Consider the following 26,977-nt stretch of genomic DNA (forward strand, 5'->3'; position numbering starts at 1 on the left):
ATACAGTTATTTTTGACATAATTAGTGTGATGTTACAAATACAAACAGTACTATCAGTATTGGTAATAATCAGTAAAAAAAAACAAACAAAAAAAATCCGTTTTTTAAGTGTCAAGGAGGACACAATATAACACCTACACTTCCGGTTAAAACTTACAAAATAAATGGTGAATACATGCATACACATCTAGAGATTTCTTTTACACTTCGAAAATATTAACAAACAGGCTTGTTTGACAGATATGTATTCATAGTAACATTTCTGTTGTTACTATGATGTGCCTATGTTATGATGTCTGCAGGTCAGAACAGAAGCTGTGCCATATTATAGATCTTTTAATGTTTGTTTTGTTATTGTTATTGTACACTTTTTCACTAAAATGATATAAATAATTAACCATATAATAATAAACACCACACAGCATGCATTAACTAACTGGAAACCGGTAATGGGGGAAAAGTGCTATAATTATTTTTAATTTTTTTTTTATATTACTTTTATTTGATATACCTTTGGCTATTTAATTGTATGTATTTCTCTATTTATCTGACTAACTAGTTATTTTGTTATATTGTTTGTTAGTTGCTGCACATTCCTTTCTTCTTCTTCTCATCATCGTCATCATTTATTATTATTATTATCATTATTATTTACTTTAAAAGATCTTACACTGTTTTATTTAATGCATTTTGCTTATTTACTTATTTTAAAGAAAAAAAAGAAACGCGTTGCCTGTTTTATTTTGTAGGCTGTGACCGGATGTTGTGTGGTGGTATACCGCGTCACATGACATGTCCATGGCGACAGAGAGAAGAGCTCTGTGTTTGACAGATGTTCGTACAGGATCAACCGCTTCATTCAAAGCCGAGTACCGGAGGGCGGAGAGCGGACTGTGTTTGGATTATTCACCGACAGAGGACTGAAACATGTCGGGGGAAAAGGCGACGAGTCCTTGTAACAAATTTCAAGCAAACATTTTTAACAAAAGTAAATGTCAGAACTGCTTCAAGTCCCGTGAGCTGCATTTGTTAAACGACCATGACATGGAGCAGGTAATGTTAAACTCCACCTTTAGTCATGTGCTAATGCGATTGTTTGTGAATTAATTTAAAGAGTAATTTTAGTAGTTTTACCCTAAATTATTAATAGAGAAATTGGCCTCTGGCACTATCCAGAAAACATTTTTTTTAACTCATATTTGCCGAAGTCGTCTACTCATGATTGTTATTAGCATCGTAAACGGTTCAGATTTTAACTGCTTGCTAGCTTTCAATTAACACTCAACTACACTCTAATTTAGTTAAAATGACGCCAGGCAAATTAATTAAGAGTAAAGTAGTTTTACACTAAAATTATTGATTCTAAATAGAATCAAGAATCAAGAAAACACCCTTTTTCTAACCAATACTCGATGTAATGTTTGTTGTCCTCTTCCATTTGTTGTTAGCATCCTAAAATGATTTGCTAGGATGCTTTAATTAACATAGAGTAATTTATTTGCACACTAAGCCTTCCTTTTAGTATGAAAATATTCAGTCATTAAATTTGAAAATGTTAAAAATAAATGGTTTATTTTGAGCTATCCACCACTATATTTATTTTTAGGGTATGTTAGCATGTTAAAATGCGTGAAAATGTTAGTTAAGTTAGGGACTGTTCACCAATTATTAGAAGAGGGAGCGAGGTCTGGCAAGGGGTAGGGGTATTTAGGGTTGTCAGACTTTTTCAGGGAAGCAGAAAAGTGTCTGCTTATTTATACATTAATATTATAATTAAAAAAAAGAGAAGAATCATTTCAAATGTAATTCAAATTAGAAACAGGTGGCAAGTGTAAGTAAAAGTACAGTCTAAGATTAAACACTAAAATACATTTAAAGTTTCAAAATATGTGCTTGTTCTTCAGACAAATAGTCTGTGATATTGTTGCATTAATTCATATCTAGCATTTTACTGTTGAAGCTGGTTGAAATTTAGCTTGTTTTAAGTGGAGTAAATGTAAAAAAGTATTTCCTCTGAAGTGTAGGGGAGTTGTGTAATGCTGCATGAAATAGAAATATTTAAGTTTAAGTACAGGCACCTGTAAATTTTGCTTAAGTACAGTAGATTTGTTTCTCTCCCTCATTGATCCCAGAGGCACAGTATTGTCTGATTTTGACTTGGGAAAGATAGGTAGGGAATCCTAATTTTTCCATGAACACCAAATCAGTTTGTCTATGAAGAGTTAAAAAATGCTCTCCATAATCTCCTCAAGCCATTACTAAAATTGCTTAGACTGTTCAAAGATCCACTTGTTTCAACTATTTTAAGATCCCAGATATAATAGAATAAGAAAATATTTGAGACGGTGGTATCAGAAAACCTTTGCTTTTAGCTGTACCACAAATAAACAACATGATCTCTCAGTCTAAATATTGGTAAACCATTTCAGCAGGATAGGCAAGTCTTTTATTTACTTAGAGCTCACAAAAAGTGTCTGTACACTCGGTCCAGTGCTTCTGAAAACATTGCTGCTGCAGGTCTGTCATGTGGAGGTGATGTAAGGAGATGATCATGACAGTTTCCTACATGCCTCACATTGTTAAAATATGTTATTACCCTCTGTCCTCCTGCCTGGTTTCACTGAGCCCTGTAATTTCAGCTCTGTTGCTCAACCTGCAGACACTACACATGGTATTACCCTGAGTCTGTGCTCACAGAGAAAAAGCTGCCTTGGAGCATCTTTATAGTGTTTTTAAGATATTGTAAAATTCTGCATACTGTTCATAGTACTTTGAAAGACAAGCATACAGACAGTAGTGTTTCTGCGCAAATAGTGAGCGCTTCCAAAGATTTCATGCAGAGCCAAAAAGAGGAGTTGTCTAATTAATGATAAAATCACACAGAAATTAAAGGACAGCTATTCTGATCATCGATAAACCACTGGAGTCATTTTCAAAGCAAAAACAGGCAACACATTCTTGTCTTCCAGCTTATCAAATGTGAGGATTTGCTGGTTTCGTCATCTTATCTAATAGAAAAATGTATGTCTTTAAGTTTTGGTTGGACAAAATTGGCCATTTGAATGCATTGCCTTGGGCTCAGGGAAATTGTCACCATGACATATTAACTGAGATGTGCACTGAAATTTCAAAGATCAAATGAAAACACTTGGCAAGTTAGTCAATACTGAAATTAATCATTAGTCGCAGCCCAGATAGCTGATCAAGAAGAGTCTTTTTGCTTCTATACAGCTCGTAGTCTGGTGGTCCATCCAGAAACATTTGCCCCCAATTGAAAAGTTTTTGCATTTACCTTCAAGATTTAAAAGTCCAAAGTTAAACGTGTTAATTGATTGAAAGGTTAGCTACACTGGTGCTTGCATGTGCAATCATATTGATTAGAAAAAAACTAGAAGATTAGAGAAGTTGCTTTCCAAATCAAAACTTAAGCACTTAAATACAGAACAGCAAATAAAACTCTGTAGATACCGGCTTCGTAATCTAGTTTTAGTGTACGTTTCAATGCAGTATATATCTAAAAGGATCCTGTAAGGCAACAACTAAGGATAGTTTTCAGCACTGATTATTCCGAATGACTTATAAAATAGTGTTCACTGTTTCTAAAGACAAAGATATTCAAATGTATTGTTTTATAGCCCTGGCTGATACTGAAGTTAAGAGGCTGATGGTGTGATCAGTTTCAGAGAGTTCTCGCTAAAAAATCATCAATGTTGAGACAGATTTATTTTTTTGTTTTTGTTTTGTTATGTTCCTTTGGGTTTCTTTGTAGAATTGTGACCAAGATACAAACGGAGCAGCAAGTTTAATATTTGTAAATTAAACTTGAAGATGCTAGCAGAGTTTCTGAGTGATTTCAAAGCTACTTTTCTATACTTCAGCTTCATGGCACTTCCAGGCCGACATATTCACTGATAACCAAAATATCTTCTGTAAACTAATATCACAGATCCTCTCATTTGATAAGGAGTAACAAGAGAATGTTTGATTATAATTGATTATTTAATCAGTTGCCAGTTGGATTTTTAATCAATCAATCTACTAATTGTTTCAGTTCTCTACATTAGTATGGTGACTCTTCAGAGGCTGAACACTATCTAATCAGTTTCCACTTACAGGCAAAACCCATCTATGGAGGCTGGCTGTGTTTGGCTCCAGTGGGGACAGATTTTGACAATCCCATGCAGCGGTCAAGGGTAGGTCATGATAAAACTAATCTGAAATACATTCATGTATTTTCCAGTTTTTTTGTTTTTTTTTTTTTTTACTTTTTTTCTCTAGAAAAATGTGCTGAGGTGATTTTGTTTGTTGTGTCTTAATGTCAGAAATGGCAGCGGCGCTTCTTTATCCTCTATGAAGACGGCAGCTTGAGCTTCGCCCTCGATGAACTTGTAAGACGCCCAAACAAAAATATACATGATGTAGCAATGTGCAGTAATGCCTGTTCTGTGTATGCATCCACATTTATAGTATGTTGGGATCAAGCATCTTTTGGCCAGATGTCGTGTGTAGAACCACAGCAGATGATTTGGGCTTAGCCTGTCCTCTAATGCACACATCCCCCTCTCTCTGTGATCCCCTCAAATCTCTTTCATTCCACACTTAACACCACAAACTACTCTCTGTTTAACTGTCAGTCATGCACATTCTGGTGATCAGTCTCTTGTGTAAGCCAGATTTTGTAACTAGCTCTCCAGAATAATTTCAGAATGCTTTGATTCCCCTCCAGCCGAGCACTTTGCCACAAGGGACGGTGAACATGAATCTGTGTACGGACATCAGTGATGCAGAGCCCAGGACAGGCCAGAGAAATGCACTCTGCATCGTCACGTCAGAGCAGGAAATATTCATCCGTGCTGACAATAAAGAGATTATTAATGGGTCAGTATAACTGTATAGCAGTTACCGGACCAGTTTATAGTGTGGTTTCCTGTATCTAACGTCTTTGTCTTTGCTGTTTCTGTCTTTGTGTACCAGGTGGAGTGAACAGCTTGCTGTCTATCTACGGACTAATAAGCAGAATCAGAAGAAAAAACGCAAAGTGGAACCTATTGCCACCCAGGTAGCAAAGCAGATGTCCATCAAATGCTTCACTTCACATTTCAGCACATATTGGGTTTTTCCTGCTAACTGTAGGGCCAAATTAATACTCAACTTCCAGCCTGATTGCCATTTATTTCATTATAAATATTCATGATCCTCAGAGGATGAATCCTTATAATTTTGGCACTTTATTTCTCATCTTCTATCACCAAAGTTTTTACATTTCATACTGAGGGAACATAAATGTCATATTCCATATCAATCCGTCCAGTATAGTTGTGGCTCAAACTGATGCTTTGTCTCGATACTTCAGTATTTATACTTGTGATGCATTGGTGCATTCACACAGAAAAATCTGGCAAAATGCAGCGCATTATGAGCGATCGGATGGTGCACTCATAACGGTCAAAAAGTTTCGCGTGGTACGTTGGACACTTTTCACCTTCAACTGTCGCAATGTTGCCTATGTAGCAATCTGCAGATTATTTTCTTAATCGATTAATCATATAGTCTAAATAAAAAGGGGATAATTTTGATAATTATGAAGTACATCAATAAACACTTATATTTGCTTATAACTACATTACTCTGCGGTCCGTCATAAACCATTTATTAAATGTTAATACACTGTTTATAAATGCTAAATGGGGGGGGTATATGAGAACAAATAAATTAAAAAAGTTTAACTAAATTATCTTTTTTTCTCCCTAACAAAACAATTAGGAACCCAGCCCAGCAAAGATGGCTGCAACTGATCCAAGTTTCCCATCCTCGGTGAACGCTGCAGAGTCCGGCTGCGGTCGGTGGCAGGAAGACCAGCAGCAGGGCAGGGGACCGGGTGAAACCCCCATATGGACTGTCCCAGACACAGATCCCCCAGGCCCGGAGAAGACCCCTGCAGGTGCAGCAGAGGCAAAACATACACACACATACACAGGCTTTCATGTCTGTCAGCCAGTTATAGCCACTTCCTGTCCTCTGTCTCACTGTCCTAACGTCCTGCAGATGTTCTCACACTTCCAGCTTTTTATTTATACCTTTCATTTAACCCTTGTTTAACCAGGCATGTTGACCCAGTACTGACTTTTAATCTTGGGAACAGGCTGGAGGAGTTAAAGCAGGAAGTTACATAAACAAAGGCGTACAGACAGAAACACACTGTGGGATGTGCAGGATGTGTCTCCAACTTTCAGGCATCATAAAAGCCAAACATGATCCATAAAAGACCTCTTAAACACGTCCTAATAGGCTTGATGATTAGCACAGGACAGGTATTCCTCCTCACTGGAGCTTTGTGCTGCGTCAAAGTGGACAGCAGCACCCATCTGGCGTCAGACTTATTGCAGGGTCTGGAAAGGTCCTATAATAAAGGCCTGGATTAACTCCTGCTGACTGTGCCTATAGGCTGCTTCATTAGAGTGATGGTTATACACCAGTGACCATCTGAGAACTATACAGGGAGGCTATCCAATGAATGATGCTCCTTTGGGATTCCCTCTTGTTATTGAATTCCTGTAGACTGTCACTGAATTCTCTTTGTTGTCCTTTTTTTTTTAACCAACATTGCAGTAGAAATGAAACTGCTCACAACATAAATAGCCACATACAGACAAATATTCAAGGTAGATTTATTTGTTGCTACATAATATATCTATATTATGATTATGTATATTTTAAAAATAAATTAAAATTTGTTGCTAAATCCTGCTGCATCTTTTATCCAATAATTATTTTATGTTATTATTTTAATGTTCTTATATTTTTTGTTTTATTTTATTTATTTCAATGTTTTTATTTAATTGTTATTAAATTCATGAATGCATTCTGATTTCTAAACAGAAAACTCATAAGAGGTGATAATACATCATTTGCTGGTTTCACAAAGTAATTCAGATATTTTAAATCCCCCCTGAACTGCAATTATAGCTGCACTGAACAATATTTTATAATAAAGGAATACTATGCAGGAATTGTCGATTACTGCTTGTAAACAGTATCACTCTCGTCCGCTATGTTTGCGTTATTCTGGTGCTATGTTTATGATTTTTACAGCTTACGGTCTGGCATGCGTTTGCTACCTTTTTCTAATGTCCCAATGTCACATGCGCACTGTGCCTGGGAAGGTCGTGAACTCCGCAAAATAAGACGAAAATAAGATAATACAAGCAAAGGGCAGAGTTTCTCTGGAGATTGTGTGACACTGGCCTCAGTGTGAACTTTACGCAGTGTTCTAGGATTAGAAAAAGAATGATTTCATTGAGCTTGTTGCCTGCAGGCTGTTTTAAAGAGAGTCAGAGTGGAACTACACCAAATTGTGTTCATGCTTTTAGTATATTCAACAGTCTGAATTCCTTTTGTGTTGTTTTTTGTTTCCAGGCAACGCATCTAGTTACCTGTGCCCGGTCTCTTCTGGCAGTTTCAGGAGCCCAGTCAGCTCCTTGGACTTGTTGACCAGTGGAAACACCGACCCCGGCAGTAACAAGCAGCTGGCTGAGTCAAACACCAACCAAACATCAGCAAACAACAAGAACCAGAGCCAGGACAAAAGGTTAGAAATGAATCAGGGACCGTTTTTTATGATAATGTGTATAAATAACTCTTCTATACATTGTGTTTGGCTGCAGTCTGATGTTTATGTTTGCATATTCTACTACCAGCCATTTTTAAAGTGCTTTGGCAGAGGAAAAGGGGGTAAATGTGCAAGCAATTAGTACAAAGGACATCCAATGCTTCTCTGCTTCCCCCCAGTATAAAGCTGAGCAGCCATCACACACCGCTAAACACTAGATCAAAGGCTCACGCTCTACCCCTCCCTTACAGATCAGGCTGCCGCATTTTTAAATTTAGCTTAAAGAAACACTCCCAGTTTGTGCCCCAGCAGCATGTAAACTGGTCACGTGACGAGAATACATCTCATGTCTTCACTTATTGCCTTTTTGGGAAATAAAAACACAAAATACTTAATGCCCCCCAAATAAGGCCAGAAATTCCAAAAGGCTGGTGTAATTAGATATCTGAGGCATTGTTTCTCAGGACCTTACTGACTGTCTGCCTGCCTGTCAGAGGAAGCACACTTCAGCTTAAAGCTCAGTTTTGGGGCACAGAGCTGTCTGCACCCCCCACAGGCAGAGTGGACACTAAAATATCAACAAAAGTTTACAGAGGGTTCTATTTATAGTGTGCTCAAAGTTATAGAGTTCAGCATGTGATGTTTCATATTTTTACCGACTGTGTTAAACATTCTTAAAACAGGATTTATAAAGTTCTGTCAAGTTTTCATTCCAACAGAGAGTACTAAAAAATTGCATCACTGTTATTTGATAATATTGCAACATTAGTTCCTTTTTTTTTTTTTTTTTAGCAAAGGAGCAAAAGCAAATATGCTCACAAAGAGAAAGATTGAGGGACTTGGATGTCCAAGTTGAGCTGCTGATGGTATAAATCTTTTTTGCTGCTGGAGGAGAGATGTGTGTGAAGCATTCGCATTTTTGTAAATGATGTAAACTATAAGTGTAACTAAAAATCTTTAAAAACATTGACAGATACCAATCATAAGTTACCAGTATCTAAACTGATATCTAACAATAATTCTTTTTTTGACCAGTCATTTTTAAAAAAGATCAAAGATTGTAATTTTAGATCATCATCAAAGGGAGAAAAACTTTGAATCCTCATATTTAAAGAAGTATATCCAGCATGTTTTGGAATTTTAATTTGATTAACAACTAACGCTACAATTGAGACGATTGGAATCAACCACTAGACAAACCACAAACAAAGGATCTTGTAAAATGTTACGGTAATTCTTGGCATCAACTTCCTGTCCAGCACACATCACAATCACACAAACCCAACTTTTAACAAACAGCAGTGCTTTTCATCACTTGACAGTTGTGTATACATTACATAAGATTACTTTGGGGTATTGGGCCTCTGTATTACCTTCTCCGCTTCCATGCAAAACACCTTTTAACAGCAACAATAACAGTGGTGACACTCTGATTGTCCTCTGGGCTCTTTTCTGCTGCACAGGTGCTGTTTGGAGTCTGTTATCAAGCTGTCATCCACAGTGTTCGTGCTGGTGGAAATTATGTCAGAACCCACCTGTGTGTTCGCGGGGTTAAGGAAGCCATACATAGTTTTTCACTAATTAGTTGTTCATGTTTTCCAGCCCTGGAAGCCTAACAGAGAGGCTGCTGGGAATAGAGGCCACCAGGAAAGAACAGGAAGAAGGGGAGACATCTGTTTCCAGGACGGGCAGGAGTGAAGCTCGCACCAACAAGCGGGAGGTAACCACACCAAGTACAATGTTTAAATCTACAGTATACCTTTGACACTACACTGGTCAATTTTCTGACACTCACTATAACTAGATTTAAGAACTGGGAGACCCTCAGTTCTTTCTGAAGAATAGTGTTTTTCATACATATTTTGTATATGATTCAATAGGATTTCAAATGGTGTTTTTAACTTTAAGGGAAAGTACACCCTCAGATTATGCTAGAACCAGTTCCTGCCAGCATACTTAAAAAAATATAAGTGTTGGGCAACAGGCTCCAGGAGGCATTTACTGGTGAGGCTCTACTGTCTCTTAATGTCTCAGCTGAAAAGACTGGGAGTCTTTGACAGTCACTAGAAGCAGATTTATGGACCTTTGAGAGAGCGCGTAATCTCTGAACCCATTGGCTATCGGTCTGGTGACAGTGAGACTCTGGTGGCAACAGCCAATATTTTACGGGTTCCAGTGTAGCTGCCAGATTTCAGAATTCCTCTTCATTGTGCCAGTCATTTCTAATCTTCATATAAAATAGCAACTAAAAAGCTAAATCATTGTCAAATGATAACTAAGATTGCATTTCGGGCAATGCATTATGTTTGTCTGCATGGACTGTTAAACATTTCTCCTAAATGTGATTATTTAATACCACTTGGACCACAAACAGAAATAGGAACACTTCTGCTACCAAAATCTTGTACAGCTGCCTACAGACTCTACATACATACGCAGATATCTGTTAACAGAGATTTCTGTGTGGATGGTTTGGCTTGCTGCTTTGCTACCAGAGGAAACAGCCACGATATTTATGGTCTTTGTCTGTCTGAAAGTACTGAAATATTTTTAACTGTTTTGGGTTTTTTTTGTCAGACATTATACGGTTTATTGAAGTATGTCTTGCAGCGACTTGGCATGCTGCAGTGGAAGCAAATATTTTGCAATCATAAACAACTATGAAAAGATAAACCATGTAATCATTTTTTTATATGGAAATAACATGACAACATTCAGTAAAACAATACTTACCTATACATGATTAAGGGACATTATTAAACCATATTTAGTAGTAGAGGAAACATTGATGGAGTGTATTTCCTCAACATCAGGAAGGGGCTTGAGAATTTGACTGAAATTAACTTTCAGATCCAAGCAGACATGTACAAGCTAATTTTGTTTAAGAAAATAGTGTTTTGTTAAAAAAATTACCTGTTTTAACTTCATGTGCCGACAACAGTAAGAAACTTAGAGTTTCACTTTAAGAAGTATAAAAATGTTCTCAGCCATTAAAGAACTTCTCCTCATTATGATTTAAAAAAAACCCAAACACTGAATTTGGACAAAGATGATTTTTGTTGGAGAGCGACAATATGTATTCCCTGCAACGTGCTCTGGGTCTGTCACAGGGGTCTCCTCCCAGTAGAATGTGCCCAAAATACCTTAAAGGTGAGTCATCCTGGAGACGTGTTTTGTTTAATCACAAACAGTAAAATACTTTGAAATCACCACAGCAACATGTTTCCGCATGTTTTATGATTCTTGTTGTCACTGTGAAAAATGAATGCACCCTTTCTGACAGCTCATTATCAGTGTCTTTTTTTTTTTTTTAAAGGAACAGTTTGACATTTTAAAAAATAAGGCAAATGGAAGGAAACGAAAGGGCTAGCCAAATGAAATAAGACAACAAAAGAAAGTGACGTAATCACTCGCTGGATAGTGCGTGAGGTAGTTATGTTTGGATTGGGGGGCGCCCGAGATTAAGGGGTTGTCACGTTCTTGTGTGGAAATAACTGACGTTGCATTATCATTTCTGACACTGAAGAAAATCAAAAATATCTCTTGAAAAATTCTCATTATTGTTGTTACCCTGGTAAGAAGCTCAGAGCATATAGTAGTGGCACGATTAAGGAAATAGGTCTTAAATACCAGTTTCGTGACTGTGGCCATTTGCTACCATTTGATAGTAATAACCATAAATAGGAATTGCTGATTAAGATCAGTCACTGCATCCAGCTGTGTACAGCTTGTACTGGCTGTGGGCTGGTTTGAACATGATTCACACAACCAGGTGTTACTCTGACGTCACTTTAACGATGAGGCTCTGGACGAAGTAAATCTCTGTTTGCTCCAGCCAACCAACATGTGTAAACATGAGACCAGATTTATTCAAGTCTTCTGCGTCGCAGTAACTCACATTCGGTTCCTACTGAGCGCTGAAAATAAAGGCGATGAGAGTTCGGCATGAAACACGTGGACAAGTTGACACTGCCATGTCAAAGCATGTGTTTCCCCCAAGCATGTGTGAGAGTGGGTGCATGTGTCAGCAGGTGGGAGACAGGCTGTGATTCATTCCGAGCTGCATTTTGTTTGTGAACAGAACTGGTTTTGATGCCCTGAAGGTGTTCAGTCCACCTCCTTTTAGTGTGTGTCGTAATCTGGGAGACAGCGTTACTCTCATAGACTTTTTCCAGGGATTCCTCAGACGCCAAAATAAGATACTGTGCAATGTTGGGAACTCTCAAGGACTCTTTACGAGAATGTCAAAACTCTGCAGACAAAGTGCAGAGTCACATGTCCCGGTCCGTATTTACTGAACCTGATAAACTCTGAAAGTCGTGCCTCCTTTTCAAGTGCACATCTGTTCAGGAATGATAGTCACTGTGTGTTGTCAGGTCAGACCCCAGTGATTAAGAAGGTCAGTAGACGTTAACGTCTGTGTGTGACAGTATCAACACACAACACAAACATGAAGCATAAACAGTCCACAAAGAGCAAGATTACCAGTTAAATCAGGCTTACTTTAATAAGCCAGGTTTTACTTCAGGAAATTCTGTTTCAGGGAGCTAAATGTTTTTACCACCCTCATTCCCAAAGTCTTTTTTTTTTGTTCTCTATAAATATCAAATCAATATACATATGAATATCAATATGCATATATATGTACATGTTCTGCATATGTTTATGTATGTATCTACCTTTTGGTGTAAAAACAATTCAGCCTTTATTTTTATTTCTTACCATAGTCCTTTTGTATACTTTCATTGTCTATTTTGTTGCTTCATTCTATTCTAACTTATTTTTTTTTAAACCTTTTCTATGTGTGGAAAGTGGAAGGGGCTACAACTGCATTTGGTTGTGTAATCCTTTATTGTATAATGATTGTTAAGATGAACCTTGAACCTTGATTATTAGGTTAATCCGCTATATTTGGGTTTAACTCCGCATAATTAGGGGAGTAAAAACTCACTGCCATTTACAAAGCAAAAGAGAACTTTTGGCAGGAAGCTGTAGGTCAACAGCGATCTCACTGATGAACTCAGGTCAGCTGCTATCTGTCAGTTTGTTGAGCGTTTCCTGTAATCATGTCATTGTGTGTTCAATTCCCATGACTGATGTAAACTCTCAGTGATGTGAACTTAAGATGTGTAAGATGCAATGCACCATTAAACAAGTTCATTGATTTAGAAAAAGTAAAAAAATTAGTAAATGATTAGCCTCCTCCCCCTCTAATTTTTCATGTGGATTATGTTGCTTGGGTTGTACAAGTAACAAAACAGCATCCATATAATGAAAATTAAGCAGAAATTCCTTCAGAGTTTCTGTTTGCCACTTTCCTCCTTTTTAATTAAATTCTGTTCTAGTTTTAAGGTATGATGCATTTTATTTAGTTACATTTGAAGAGAGGACAAATGTGGAAATGTTTCTTACAGTGAGGCTTTAGCCAAAGGTCAAAGATGGAAGTGTTATTCTAAGTGCATGTTGAGTGGATTACAGATATTTCAGAATGAAAAAAAAGATTACTTTTGACTGTGTTTCAGTCTATTGGATTAAATGCAACTCTAGTTAATTCTGAGGTTCAGCTCACGCTGGTCTGGAAGGATATGTTTCCAGGTTAACAGGAGTCAGTTGTAGTTAAAACTCCTTTATGGAACAAAATTTCCTTAAAATAAACAATAAGTCTTCAAATAAAAAAAAAAGCCTTTTAACTGATAATCTTGATTTATGGAATACCCCTTAACTTCATCATACCAGTTATCCAGGATTACCAATATTAGGTAACCTAAGATGAACTTCCTTTTTGGTAACAGCCCCAGAACTGCTGACTTAAACCATGATGCCAAATGTTTGCTCGTGCTTCATTTATGTCATGGGGTTTGTTCATTATTATTGCTTAAAGGAATACTTCACCTCCAAATGATCATTTGTATTTCAATTACTCACCTCCTGCTACATTTAACTTGTAAAGAAAACTTTGTTTTCTCTCATGCATCCATGGTAAAAACGGAGAATATTGATAAACTGAAGTGATAGGGGTCCAAATTCAAGAACAGAAAAAACTATACCAAAACCAGGGCTGGAAATAAGTACCAGCCACCAGCCAAATGCTGGCAAAATATTCTAGTGGCTGTAAGATCTGCTTCACTCAGAAAAACAATGTTAATCTGTTGAGTGGCTCGTAGCAGGTGGCAAAAAAAGTAAATTTCCAACCCTGATCAAAACATAATTTGAGAAACTGTCACACAACTTGTGCAGTATAATCCAAGTCTCATTTACACAGGGGGTGAGTAACTGAATGCAAAAAGTAACGCAAATGATCATTATGTGGGTGAAGGATTCCTTTAAATGTTTTATTCTCCATTCTGTATGTTGAATATCTGATACTCAGTGACTGCGAACATCACAGCTTTGTTGTTACAAGTCTGTTTTCTTTACGTTTCTTGTGATCAGTGCTAGATGTCGTCGGTCTGTCAGCTTGACTTCAGATCTGAAATGGCAATTATTAAAACAGTTTTGTCCTGTTATGAGACTTCTTCCTACTGCTTGTGTCAACCTCATGAGACAAGTGGTCAAAGCTCAAGTAGAAAACAACTGTAAAAGTATGTTCACAGTACATTTATTTTGACACAGATGGTCATCACAGTGGCAGCCGTTAATCTTTGATTAAACAGACAGGCTCATTTCCCAGAGGATTTGCCTTTTAAATACACTCCCATTTTATCCCGTGTGAGGATTTATGTGTCTTTGGTTTGTTTTGGTAGCCAGGAGAAGGTCAAAAGAGCCTGTCCGGAGTTCATTCAGGCCCTCAGAGCTGAGATTCCCAAGACAGCCACCTCCTCTTTCTCCCCCCACTCCCCCCCCTCCAGCTTTGGGAGGCATCTTCACCAAACAGAGGACAGGCTCTGTCTGCAGCGGTCAGCGATTGTCTGTGAAGAAAAAAAAAGAAAAAGAAAAGATCATTGCAGCCCAGAGCACTGTGTTCCTCCATGTTTTGTGTCCTTGGATAGTTTTCAATGTAAATGCCAGGAAAAGAAAAACACAAAGAATGTTCTGTCCGATCAAAGTGGTCATTTTTTCCTGTTAAAGTGGTTATATAAGAGGGAAGAATGAATCTTTTCAAGTAAACAAAAGATGTACCCTTGTTTCAGTTACTGAAAGTGTAACTCAGACTTAAAAGGGACTGATCCGTGCAGCTCCACCAGCCAGCATGAAACCTGATCATAAGAAGCATGCAGGGATCTCGCTCACTGTTTCTGGACTTGTAGCATCATTTTTGTAACAAAAAGCCACAGAGTATCAGGGATTATGTACCGTCTAAAACCTTTTCATGCATTCCACATAGCCAAATGCAGTCATCCGTGTGCAGCTCAGTGGTGATGTGAGTAAGAGTTTAACAGGCAGTGTAGAAAAGCCTGTTGGGCTCCCCACAGTGCTCTACAGCAGGCCTAATCCTTACAGCTGACATCTCTGCCAAGGATCCAGACTATCGGTTACTCTGCTTGATGGAATGCAGGCCGCACTGCCACCGTCCTGATTCAGAAAACACCTCACGTCTTCAGATTAGAGAAAAAAAAAAAGAAATACTAATGCTAGTGATGAAAGGAGTTGTTATCATCTGATTTTTTGTCTTTAACAGAAGCTGCAGTCATGTGGAGACATAGCCCAGCTCACTGCACCCCCACCACAGAGGAGATCCAAGTCTCTGGACCGCAGGACGTCCGACAACGTCATGACGGTGAGTCAACACACAGATTCAAGTATTTACTGAGGATTTAAAAACAAAATACTAACCATTTGTGACCGCAAGTTAAAGCTGCATCAGGAGAGGTAGTAGTGTAGATAAAAAACATGGCCAACCCAATTATGACCCCTAGAGGCCATACAGCTCATTACACTTTGTTTAAGAATCTCAATATGATGGTTAAGGAGGTATTCAGGTCCTTAATTTACATAAAAGTACTAACATCACACTGTAAAAGTACTCTGTCACAACTATAAAAGTCCTGCACTGAAAAGTTAGATGAATTGAATATATATAACCGGAAAATTTACTTAAACTTAAACCTTCATAAGGTTTGTTTTGTCCAACTGACAGTCCAGACTAGGGCTGTGGCCGACTCAAAATTATTCCAGTCGAATTGGATTTGGCTGTTCAACATGAATATTCAACGTTTTTTGTTTTTTTTTTTGTATACCAAACACCATGTGAAACATGGTGTTTGCCAACACTAAATGCCAAACTAAAGCCAGACTATATCGTATTAAGTTGCTGTGAGCTGTAAATGCAGCACTTCTACGCAGAGGGTCTCTCCTCCTCTGTGCCGCTGCCTGTGTGTCTGCAGCTCTCTGTACTAAAGACTAGTGTGAAAGTCCCAAACCTGCAGAGATGAAAAGTCTCACCTATTAACTGCAATTGAAAACACTGTAAATACATTGGTCAATACAAACATGAAATAGAAGAACAGCAAAGCAAAGCTAGAGACCTCCATTAAAACTGCACTGCAAAATCCAGGCAGAGGGCAGAGTCTCTGCAGATGAATACGCCGCCACATATTTCTACAGGGTCATGTGATGATTGAGAGGGATTACTTTATGTGGGTCTATGCATTGTTTTTTTTAAAGAAAATCTTGCACAGTATTTCTTTAAACATAGTTCAGATTTATTAGGAAAAATGAACTGCTTAAATATAATTTAACACAAATAAACAGAACCTTTCAAATACTTCATCTACACACAAGTCTGACTAGCAAAAATGTTAAAGTTGTGTTTTCTTTACAGCCAGATTTATTGAACTTCAAAAAAGGCTGGATGGTTAAATTGGATGAAAATGAACAGGTAAACATTTTTAAAAAATCATAAATTTAAGTTTTTGATTTGAACGATTTCTTTACATTTTGATAATGAACATCGTCTTGCTCGTTGTCTTTTGCTTCCCTCTAGTGGAAGAAATACTGGTTTGTTCTGTCGGCTGACAGTCTGAGGTACTACAAGGACTCAATAGCTGAGGAGGTATTTTAATAGTATTTTTTATATAGACAATACAAATCAGAAGTATTTAATTTAAGATGTTCAAATGTCTTTTACTCTCTCCCCTCAGGCTTCAGATCTTGAAGGAGAAATCGACCTCACAAAGTGTTATAATGTGTCTGAGTATCAGGTGCAGAGGAACTACGGTTTTCAGATCCATGTAAGGAAACTGTTACTGTACACAAGAGCTTTCTCTTCTGCATCAACAAGAAGTCAAATTAAGTTAATTATATATTCTTTTTTTTAGACCCCAAAGGGTGTCTACACGCTATCTGCCATGACTTCAGGGATACGCAAGAACTGGATCCAGGCTCTGATGAAAAATGTACGTCCAGCCAACGCCCCAGATGTAGCCAGGTAAAGTCAAGTTTGAATACTCTTCCTATGTGATGGTGTCAGTAATGTGTGTAGTAATTTAAAACAAATATTCAGTCTTACAAGAAATCTGTAAAGACCAATTCTGCCCGTATGCTAACACACTAACATCTTTAACCCTTTTAAACCTCAGTAAATTGGCTTGATTCCTTTCAAATACATTGAGAAGAACGCAATGAGCAATGAAACAAGAAATGACACAAAAAATTATCATGAATTTTTTTTAAAAAAAAGTAAATTACCTGAGAATTAATTTTAAAAAATGAAAAAGAAAAAAAAAACACAAGGCAAACAAGACTCAGCGAAAGGTGCCTAAAAATGATATAATTCTACAACATAATTTAAAATATATAATAATAATAATTATAAAAATATTTTTTTCTTTTTTTCCACCCATTTTTTCTTTTTATTTTCCCTAGACATTTTTTTCCTAGACATTTTCCCTAGCGTTTTAAGAAATAATTTTCTAAATCTATTGATTTATGTAAATTGTGGAACATTGATTACCAAGTTGCTCATTGCTTTTTCCCCATGTTTTTGTAAGAAATTGCACCAATATTCTGCAGATTTAATGGCTTAAATACTTGTGAAAGGCGACTGCAAGTAGCAAAAGAAAAGAGATGTTGCTCCAGGTTTCAGAGGTTTAAATAACTTGATTTGTCTATCAATCCAGAACCTAAACATATTGAATTCATTGTAATATAAAACAGCGAAAAGCAGACTCACTTTTTAAACAACTAATAATATATCAAAATAATTAGCGATTCTTTGACTTCTTAAAAACTCAGCTAAGGTTTCATAATTTCTCTAAGTTTTAATATTTTCCTCTCCTCCATCCAAACGTGTCTATGTGTTGTGCACAGTTTACCTGGCCACCACGTTCCATGCAGTCCTCCTGAAGCCCTCCCCAAACCAGATGTGACTCAGGACTCTCCCCTCGCTGACGTCTCCTCTGAGCGAGACCCTCATGCCAAACACAGGAGTGTGATGGAGAGACGGCGGGAGGGACGCTACAAAACCTTCGACTGGGCCGAGTTCAGGCCTCAGAACAAACCCGATCCTCAAACGACCAAACCTCCGTGCTCACTGGAGTTGGGGGATCTGGAGAGGAGGAAGCGGAGGGAGGAGAGGAGGAAGAGGTATGAGAGCATGCTGGGCTTCCCTCTGGGTTGGGAGGCGACTGAAGATAAAACAGCAGATGGCGGTATCCGAGCACTGAGTCCAAAATCACAGCAGAAAGCGGAGGAAGAGATGGAAGATTGCTGGAGGCAGGTGGAGAAGACGGTGTTCAGACTGGAGAGAAGTGTCCCGCTTTTTACTGAAGCCAGAGACTCTGTGGAGATGGAGAAGCTGCTGGACAGCTACAGGAAGAAGGTGAGTGCTTTAAGTCTGCGCTCAGTACCAATTAATGTAAAAGTTATTTGAAAGCATATATTTTTGTAGTTTTCAACAAATATTCATGGTCCCCAGGGCCAGAATCCTACTGAATTTAGTGGTCCCCTAACTGATTTTAAAGTTTTATAATCCAGTGTAGGGTTTCAAAATTCTTGGAAAATTCAAGTTTACTGGAAAGGAAATGTCGGGGCTATTTGCTCAGGCTGTATTTACTACGTCATACGCCGATAGCAGCTTGTTGATAAACTGGACAGATAAGCATAAATATAAAGGATTTGATATTTTTTTGAAGCCCTTTATCCAGCTGATTATTATAGCTACAAATTCAGGATGTGAGAAGCTTTTAACTGATTTTCTTTGTGTTGTTGAAGGTGGAGGATCTGAAGGTCCAGCTGGCAGACTCGGAGCATCACAGACTGGAGCTGGAGGCTCAGCTGGCTGCAGCAGAATGTTATCAGCAGCAGGTCTGTGTTTTGGCCTCAGCTACTTGCTTGTCTCATTTTTTCATTCATGTGTGGTTGCTAATCCTTCTTTTTGTCCCATTTTTTCTGACTTGTTTCCGAAGCTGGACCCTCCTCTAAGTCCTGAAGCAGACTTTTGCCCGTCAAACACAAATGAAAAGCCATTAAACAGCCACACAGAGACCCTGAAGCATGTGTGCAAAGAAACCAGAGAGCTCTTACAACAACAGAACATCATCAGCATGCAGGAGCAGCCTTCATTACCACCTCAGACTCCCAGCATCTGGCTGCATGACACGGAGGGAAATTTACAAGAACTAGCGGATTTGCTTCCTGAGGAAGAAGAGACACCTTTATCATTATCACCTGCATCAGACAGCCAGCACTTATTTTCTCAGAGTGACGGACAAACTGTAGACTTGGACGTTGCAACAATCAACCACCAGAATCAGCTGGACAGAGATGATTGTGAGCAGATCCCCAGCACAGACACACAAATAAATACTAGTGAATATGGTTCTTTAACCCTGGAGACGCCTGCAGAGGCAGATGACGACTCACTGAACTGCTGTGTGGAGCAACACATTCCTCCAGACCAGGCGATGGTGAGGAGGCTTTCCAAAGAGGTGGAGCTGCTCACCAGCCAGAACGAGGCTCTCAACCAGCGCAACCAGGAGATGCTGAACCAACTGACGGAGGCTGACCGCGAGATAGAGAGGCTAAAAGTCGAGCTCAGCAGCAGGTACACAGAACCCCATCACCTCCCTGAAGTGGAACAGCTGGAACAAACAAGGCTAGAAGATCTGGAGAAGGAGCTGAGTGCCAAAGACCAGCAGCTCCTGGAGGCCCAGACCTTGATCACCTCCCTGGAGGAGAATCTGAGGGAGGTGGAGGCGCTGCTGCAGGTGAGCACCCCGACAAAAACAGAAGAAACAGAACAGGAGAATAAGGGGTACCTGCTCCGATGTTTTGAAGCCACCGAGGCCAAGCTGACGGAGTTGGAGAGGCGGCTAAACCAATCAGAGCTGACCTGCAGGGAGCTCCAGATGCAGAACGCAGAGCTGAAGGAAGCAGAGAAACTTCACCTTCAAAGAGCTGCAGAGGCGGAGGCTGATATCAAGAGGCTGAATCAAGAGTTGGAGGAGAAGGAGAGGTTGAAAGATGGAGATAGCAACAGATGTGTTTCTGGTGAAGAAAGGATCCGGCAAGTGATAGACGGGATGGTCATGAGGTTGAAAGCTTTGGAGAAACTACTGGAGGTGATTGACACGTTGGATTTTGGTTTGAGGAAGGAGGAAGAGAGGAAGCCTACAGTGGCAAGTCAGTTGAGGTGGGAGGAAGAGTTTTGGAGTTTACTGCTCAACAAACTGAACGCCTCCCAGTTTAATGAGGAGAAACCTGAAGAAGTGCTTCTCGGTGAGGTGACAGAACGTATAATAGCAGAGAAACAAATGCTTCTCTTAGGGCATGGTCTACTTTCTGAGACAGATGAAGGAAAGGGAGGTTTGAAAGATCTGGATATTATTTGGAATACTGCAAGTAAGACAGAAATGAAAAAGATGGATGAGAGCAGGATATTTGATTTTAACAGCCAGCCATGCGAGATGGGACATTTTAAAATCTTCACACAGATGAAAATTTCTTTTCTGAGCCACCTCGCCTCCTCTGACACTTCAGTGCACGACAAACTCAAGTTGACAGCTGACAGGCTCTCTGATCAGGATCCCAGGTCTGGTTTCATTCACTCTGCGGCAACTGAAGCATTTTATTGCTGTCATCTAAGCCGCCTTCAGTCAGAATACAAGAGGCAACTTGAAGAAAGCAAACAAAAACTGCTCAGTTCGTCTCTCTCCTGCAGAAACTGTGCCAACTTGATGGAAGAAAACAGGGAACTGAGAGCAAGATTGTCAAACCTAGAAGCACAACAGTCAACATCACTGTGCGATAAGATGGACAGGTGTTGTCAGACAGAGGACACTTACACACAGGACACAGATTTTGAGTTACCGGTTGCAGATGAAAGTATTGCAGATGGGGAAGGAGAAGACGAGATGGGTGAGTGCCTGGAAATCCCACCTCCATGTGATGAAAGCCAGTGTGAAATCCATGATATAGCAGATGAAAACACAGAGAAAAGTGGTGCACACGGCAAGGAAACAGATGTTTTGGGCTTGGAGATGGAGCAAGTTTTAGTGCTGAGAAGAAGAGTGGAGGAGCTGGAGGAGCAGTTGGCTGTCATGGCAGAGGAGATGAAAGAAGAGTTTGATGGGAAAATGAGTTCTGTACAGACGCAACATGAGATGGAGATGGAAAAGCTGAAGGTAGGTAGAGCTGGAGCGGCGTTTATCAGCCAGTGTTTTAAGATTAAGATTGAAGCTGCCTGTATCATAAATAATAGACTGCCCAAAATAGTCTAGTATGATATTATAAGCCGATTAGATATTAAAGGGAATGAAACAAGAATTTACATAATTACATCACCCACTTCAAAATGTTTTAAGCGGCCGCAGTTGTGGTGTATCATTAAAAAAACCCTCAAAAATCTGTAAAACCATGTCACATTCATTGAAACAGACAGGGCTGACTGATATCTGATTTTAACTGAAAGAAACCAAAAAAAACATTAATCCAACATGATACAAACAAAACCAAAATTCTAGCTAAATTATTGTTATTAACTTTAATTTAATTAAAGCCTTTCACCAAATACGTCTTAAATAATGAAGATATGTTTATTTTTTTTATTTACAATTGACTGTTTTTATGTATTCTGCATTCAGCTTATTTGTAGCACAGGCCAGGAAATAACAGGCTGGTCACAAGTTACGAGAAATTCTACGATAAATCTAATCTAGTCAAAAATCAATATTTGCTAAATTTCAATCACTTTAACCATTTTAACAGGGTGAAGTCAGGTAATTAGTTAATATCAAAAAAATGTGAGAAGCACTCACTGTAACACCCTGACAGTTAAAAATATGTGACCGATGTGAACGTCTCCTTCAGGCCACATGTGGACGCGGCTTCGCCTCCATGGAAGAGTCTCACCTGAAAGTCGTGGAGGAGCTGCAGCGTCGACACCAACAGGAAGTGGAGCGCCTCCTGGTGGACAGAGACCGACTGCTGGAGGAGGAAAGTGCTGCAACGGCAACTGGTGAGGATTTTCATAACTGATATTCAGTGTATCTTATTTTGAAAATCTCCCTGCAAGTAAAAAAAAAACAAACTTTTAGCTCTTAAGCAGGAATTCTCTGGTTTTAACCCAAGCGTTCTGTTTTAGGTCTTCTTTAACTGCTTAAAAAACATTGTTTGCACATGCTTAACCCACATACCACATCGAACATCATAGTAACATTTTGTCTTATAACACTGCATTATGGTCTGTGTTTTGTCATCAGGGGTTACAACTATTTTAAAGGGAATAATAAATATCTGATTACATAAAAAAGTAACTTTTATAGATTTTGTAACACCCATTAGTTTTCTTTCTCTTACTTCCATTTAGTGCAAAATCTCTGCATCTACATTAACCATAATGCTGCGGGGGATGAAACAGGACATATACTGTTGTCATAAAGTCAGTGACTTAGCTGTGGGCGGTAACTTGTCCCTGTATTTGTTTATTCTTTTGGCAAAATGGCACTGTTAAAAGTATGTCGAATTAGCTTTTTTTCTTCTTCTGTCAGCAATCGAAGCCATCAAGAACGCTCACCGGCTGGAGCTGGAGAGGGAGGTGCAGAGGAGATGTCAGTCAGAGAACAGGACAGGAAACACACATCTGGAAGATGTATACAGACAGCACAGGTACGTCTTGTATATAGGAACCCTTTCCCAAACTTAATATTATTTGTGGTGCAGCTTGTAACTGATGACTGAGCTGCTGTGTGCAGGAATAAAGTATATATTATGTGGCCACACATTTTAATTGTTTTGATGTTTATATTGAATATATGTGTGTCTGAGAAGTGAGGAGCTGGCCTCGTACCAGCGGGAGCTCGAGGTTTTGTCGCAGCAGTTCTCTCTGAAGTGCCTGGAGAACGGACACCTTGTTCAAGCTCTGGATGCAGAGAGGAAAGCCTTGTGTCAGTGCCAGCAGGAAAACCAAGACCTGAGGACCAGAAACCAGGCGAGAGACCTCATATACACACTTTAATACATAATTGACATGTTCTTCTACACAGTTATACCCTCAGAGATCCAGGGTGTAAAAACTACTCTGTGTCTTGATTTAGACTCTTTATATGTAGAGTTTTTTAAATATGAAAACCATATCTTTCAAATGATTCTGAAGGAGTGGTTTTAAGTAGGAAGCCTCACTGTTGTTTTGTTTTTGACTTTGTCCTCCAGGAGTTGAGCGGTCACCTCGCTGCAGAGATCACCAGACTGTGCTCTTTGGCGAAGCAGGACGCTCTGCCGCTCAGTCAGGGAATGGATGTGTATGAAATGGAGGTAGGTCTTCTCCTCGACTTTATGGTCATTTATAAGTCGTGTTACAGTTTAAATTTAACATTCCCAGTCATAGCAAATAAAAGTCAGTCACATTTCCATTTATTACAGCATTACAGTATGGTAACTAAAATTCTAAATTCCACAGAAAGTGGTGGAGCATCTTAAGTTGAACATGAACAAAAAAAATCAGTTTCTACTTATTGGAGAAGCAGCATCACAATAAAATCTGTAACTCTGCCATAAATTGTGCTTTCCTTTTATGACACCTGAGTGATGGTGGATGTAAACAAAGGATCGTGTGGGACGCGTGCTCAAAATAACCAATCCCAAACAATTAAAAAACGCATTGATCGGGCCTGATAACTGTCCTTCCAACACCCATCCTTTCTGTCTAATCGGGGTGTCTCTTCTTCTAACTCATTTGTCTCTCCAGCCCACAACTTAACTGTTCTTGATTTACTTTCACCTCTCTCGTGGTGTCGTTTCAACAGTAAAAAAAAACAGTAAAAACCCACTTTACACTACCTGCTCAGCAGCAAACAGCAGACAGACACAGTTAGAAACTTGCTGATGAACATAGTACACATTTGGCACCCAAAATAGACAGATATTTCCCTCAGGAGTTGTTGCAGACCAGAAACGGAGCTAAAAGAGAGTGAATATTGGATTTAACATTCATTAGGTGAACAACAAATACAACACAAATGAATGATAGTATTCTCTATAACTGCTGAGTGCTACAATAAGCAACCGTATAGTAACAAATTCAAACTAGCAACTTAAAAGGTGATAAAAGCTTGTTGAATTAACCCCAAACCCCATAACCCCAAACAGTTATTACAGGTTTAACAATTTAGATGCATGACATGTAAGTCAGTGTTTTTACAGTGTAATGTTGCTACTTGTACTTAAGGAAATAATCTGAATACCTCTATTACTATTACTTCTACTTCCACCACTGATAATAGTCTTCTAAACACATACATACACATGTAAAAAGAAAAACGTGTAAAAAAGAATAGGAAATTTCATTAGAATAATGAAATTTTCCCCATGTTCATCTGTTCTGGCAATGTGACAAAAACAAAGATTTCCATAATTTAGTGAAAGAGATGACATAAAATTGGTTTTCTTCAGCTTTCATCTTGAATATGTTTGCCGAACCTCTCCAAATCAATGTGGCTCCCTCTTGTGTTCTTTTTTGGTAATTGCAATTACACATGCAATAAAAATGTAACGGTGAATGTATGATTCTTTAGTTGCACCTTCTCTAAAGATTTGATCTGATTCTTAGTTGTTGATATTTCAGATTACCCTGCGAGTGAAGGAGTCTGAGGTCCAGTGTCTGAAGCAGGAGATCACGTCTCTGAGGGACGACCTGCAGTCAGCACAGAGGGTGAGAGTCACGTATGTAAAGCAGCTAGAATAATATATAATAACTGCGAATCAAAGACAGGAAATAAACCTAAGATCTGTCACGTTTCAGGACAAGAGAAACGCCACAAAGAAGTATAAAGACATGTACACGGAGCTGAGCATCACGAGGGCCAAAACAGAGAGAGAGACAGATGAGCTGAGAGAAAACCTGAGGCTGGCTCATCAGGCTCTGGACCAGGCCTCACCCTGAAACTATTTTTTAAAAGCAACATATCATTTTTCTTCACTGGAACGCATAATAGTCTCCCTCTAGTATTACCAACAAAAAAATCAAGCAAAAAATAAACAGTTTCATCTAATTTAATAAATCCAGGAACTTTTCTCCTCACACTTCCTTTTATATTTTGAGATAAAGACGTTTATATATTGTCTGTGTCATGTGTCTTATGTCTGGATCCATTATTAACCTTTTTGCCACTGACTTTGTCCTTTTACAGTGATTTCTACTGCAATGGTCCTGTAAACCTGCACATTATTTTTAATGTTTTCCCACATATCATCATAAAAAATCAAAGTGGTTACTTTTGTGTGTTGTATATATGTTTTTTGTACAGGTATTTTTGTTACTGTGATGCTTTAATCTAACTTGTGCAATTACATGTTTTGTCATACATGTATGTTTTCATCCTCTGCTGTAAGTCATCAAACTTTTCAAGCAATTTCTTTAATCAAATTTTAAATTAAACACATTTTTAAACATGCCTGGCAGGTAACACAAACTGTAATTTATATGTGTACACTGCAGTATAAATATAAATGTTTTTTTTAATTATAATTATTAATTAAATCAAATTGGCAGATTACACCTACACTGTCTCTGTTATTTTTCGTCTTTTATCATGCCACAAGTCTTTGAGGATCAGCCAGGTTAAAATTTGTGGCCACATTTTATATTTTATGTTTTATTCAATTTCATCTTGTACATCAAAGATTTTTTAAAAAAGTAGAGTTATACTACAGTCATTTTTATTTATATTTCGTGACGATGGATTAAAAATATAGAAGCTGTCTAACAGTGCTAAGCATGTTTTCTGGGGGAAGAAGAAGTAAAATTTTCCTGAGAAGTGAAGTTCAGAGTAAATATTTCAAAATAAAAGCCCTTACAGACGTGGTATTTTTGCAGCATATTTTGAGCATCAAGCTCGTCAAAGTTCAGGTTGTGTATCTGTAGTTATAGTGTAGTGTATGCATTAGAGCAACAAGGAGATGTTTAGGTTTCAGGCAACATCAAACTTCCAACAGTTAAACACATGAGAGTGGAAAAATGAATAATTGTAATGATATAGACAAAAAGAATAAGACTGGAATAAGAACAAAATAAAGCAATTAATTTAAACATTGTAATTTCTGTTGTGTAGTGTGGAATGGTGTTGTATAAAGTGCTATTATAAGTAAAAGGACATTGACATGAGGTAGACGGATAATCCAGAACCTTTTGATTAAAAAATGCCAGTGGCCAGCTGCTTTGATTTGATTAGTTTTGCTCTGATATTCATTGTAATAAAATAATAATGTAATAAAATATAGTAATATTTATGGTCATGTTTTAATTTAAAAAAAATGCAATTATTAATTATTTCATTAAAAAAAAATTAAAAAGATAAAACTAATTTGTACTTTTCTCTCCCATTAATCATCTAATGACCCCTCGGATTTATTTCATGACCCTAGGCTAGGAACCACGGATGAAAATTAGCTAACTGTATATAGTATAGTATAGTAATTTAAACTAGCTCCACCTCGAACAACAGTAAAATGCTGCTCTAACATTGATAATTCAGTATTTACTATCAAATATTGGCAGATATGATAATATTTCAGTAGGAGGCATTTTACTGCAGAAGAAGTACTTTTACTTTAATACTTAAAGTACATTTGCAAGACATGTATTGAGTATTTTTACACCATGTAGTGCTTTAACTTTCTGATCTGAATACTTCTTCCAACACTGGTCAGAAAACAGAGGGAAAATGCAAAGTTATTTTATATATATATATATATATATATATATATATATATATATATATAGATATGTAACGATATTTTTTTAACATTGTTGTATTGGTAGCCTACAATTGCCTGAGTAAAATATCTGAATACTTCCACCACTGACTTGTTAAATGAGCTCATTTTAAATATGTGATGTTACTATCTGCCTTAAATTAAAATTTTGCTTTTTTTTAAAACAAACAAACAAACAAAAAAATAGTGATTTGCTTTTGTTAGTTTTTAGTTTTTTGG

The 26,977-nt window shown here is 38.1% G+C and overlaps 1 protein-coding gene across 1 annotated transcript; it reads left to right on the forward strand.

The window, feature by feature from the left end:
• Positions 1-795: 795 nt before the first annotated feature.
• Positions 796-25,539, forward strand: LOC121956659 (uncharacterized). Its single transcript, XM_042505007.2, has 22 exons — positions 796-1,053; positions 4,116-4,193; positions 4,323-4,388; positions 4,727-4,878; positions 4,975-5,059; positions 5,764-5,941; positions 7,417-7,588; positions 9,212-9,329; positions 15,228-15,326; positions 16,371-16,427; positions 16,533-16,601; positions 16,690-16,779; positions 16,867-16,976; positions 17,858-18,368; positions 18,761-18,853; positions 18,955-21,171; positions 21,857-22,004; positions 22,537-22,654; positions 22,817-22,976; positions 23,198-23,299; positions 24,609-24,695; positions 24,786-25,539. The coding sequence occupies exons 1-22, from the start codon at positions 928-930 to the stop codon at positions 24,924-24,926; spliced, it is 4,977 nt and encodes a 1,658-aa protein (XP_042360941.2). The 5' UTR covers positions 796-927; the 3' UTR covers positions 24,927-25,539.
• Positions 25,540-26,977: the final 1,438 nt, after the last annotated feature.

This window comes from Plectropomus leopardus, chromosome 18 (assembly GCF_026936395.1).
Source record: "Plectropomus leopardus strain MGB_pleo_1.0 chromosome 18, ASM2693639v1, whole genome shotgun sequence".
NCBI lineage: Eukaryota > Metazoa > Chordata > Actinopteri > Perciformes > Serranidae > Plectropomus > Plectropomus leopardus.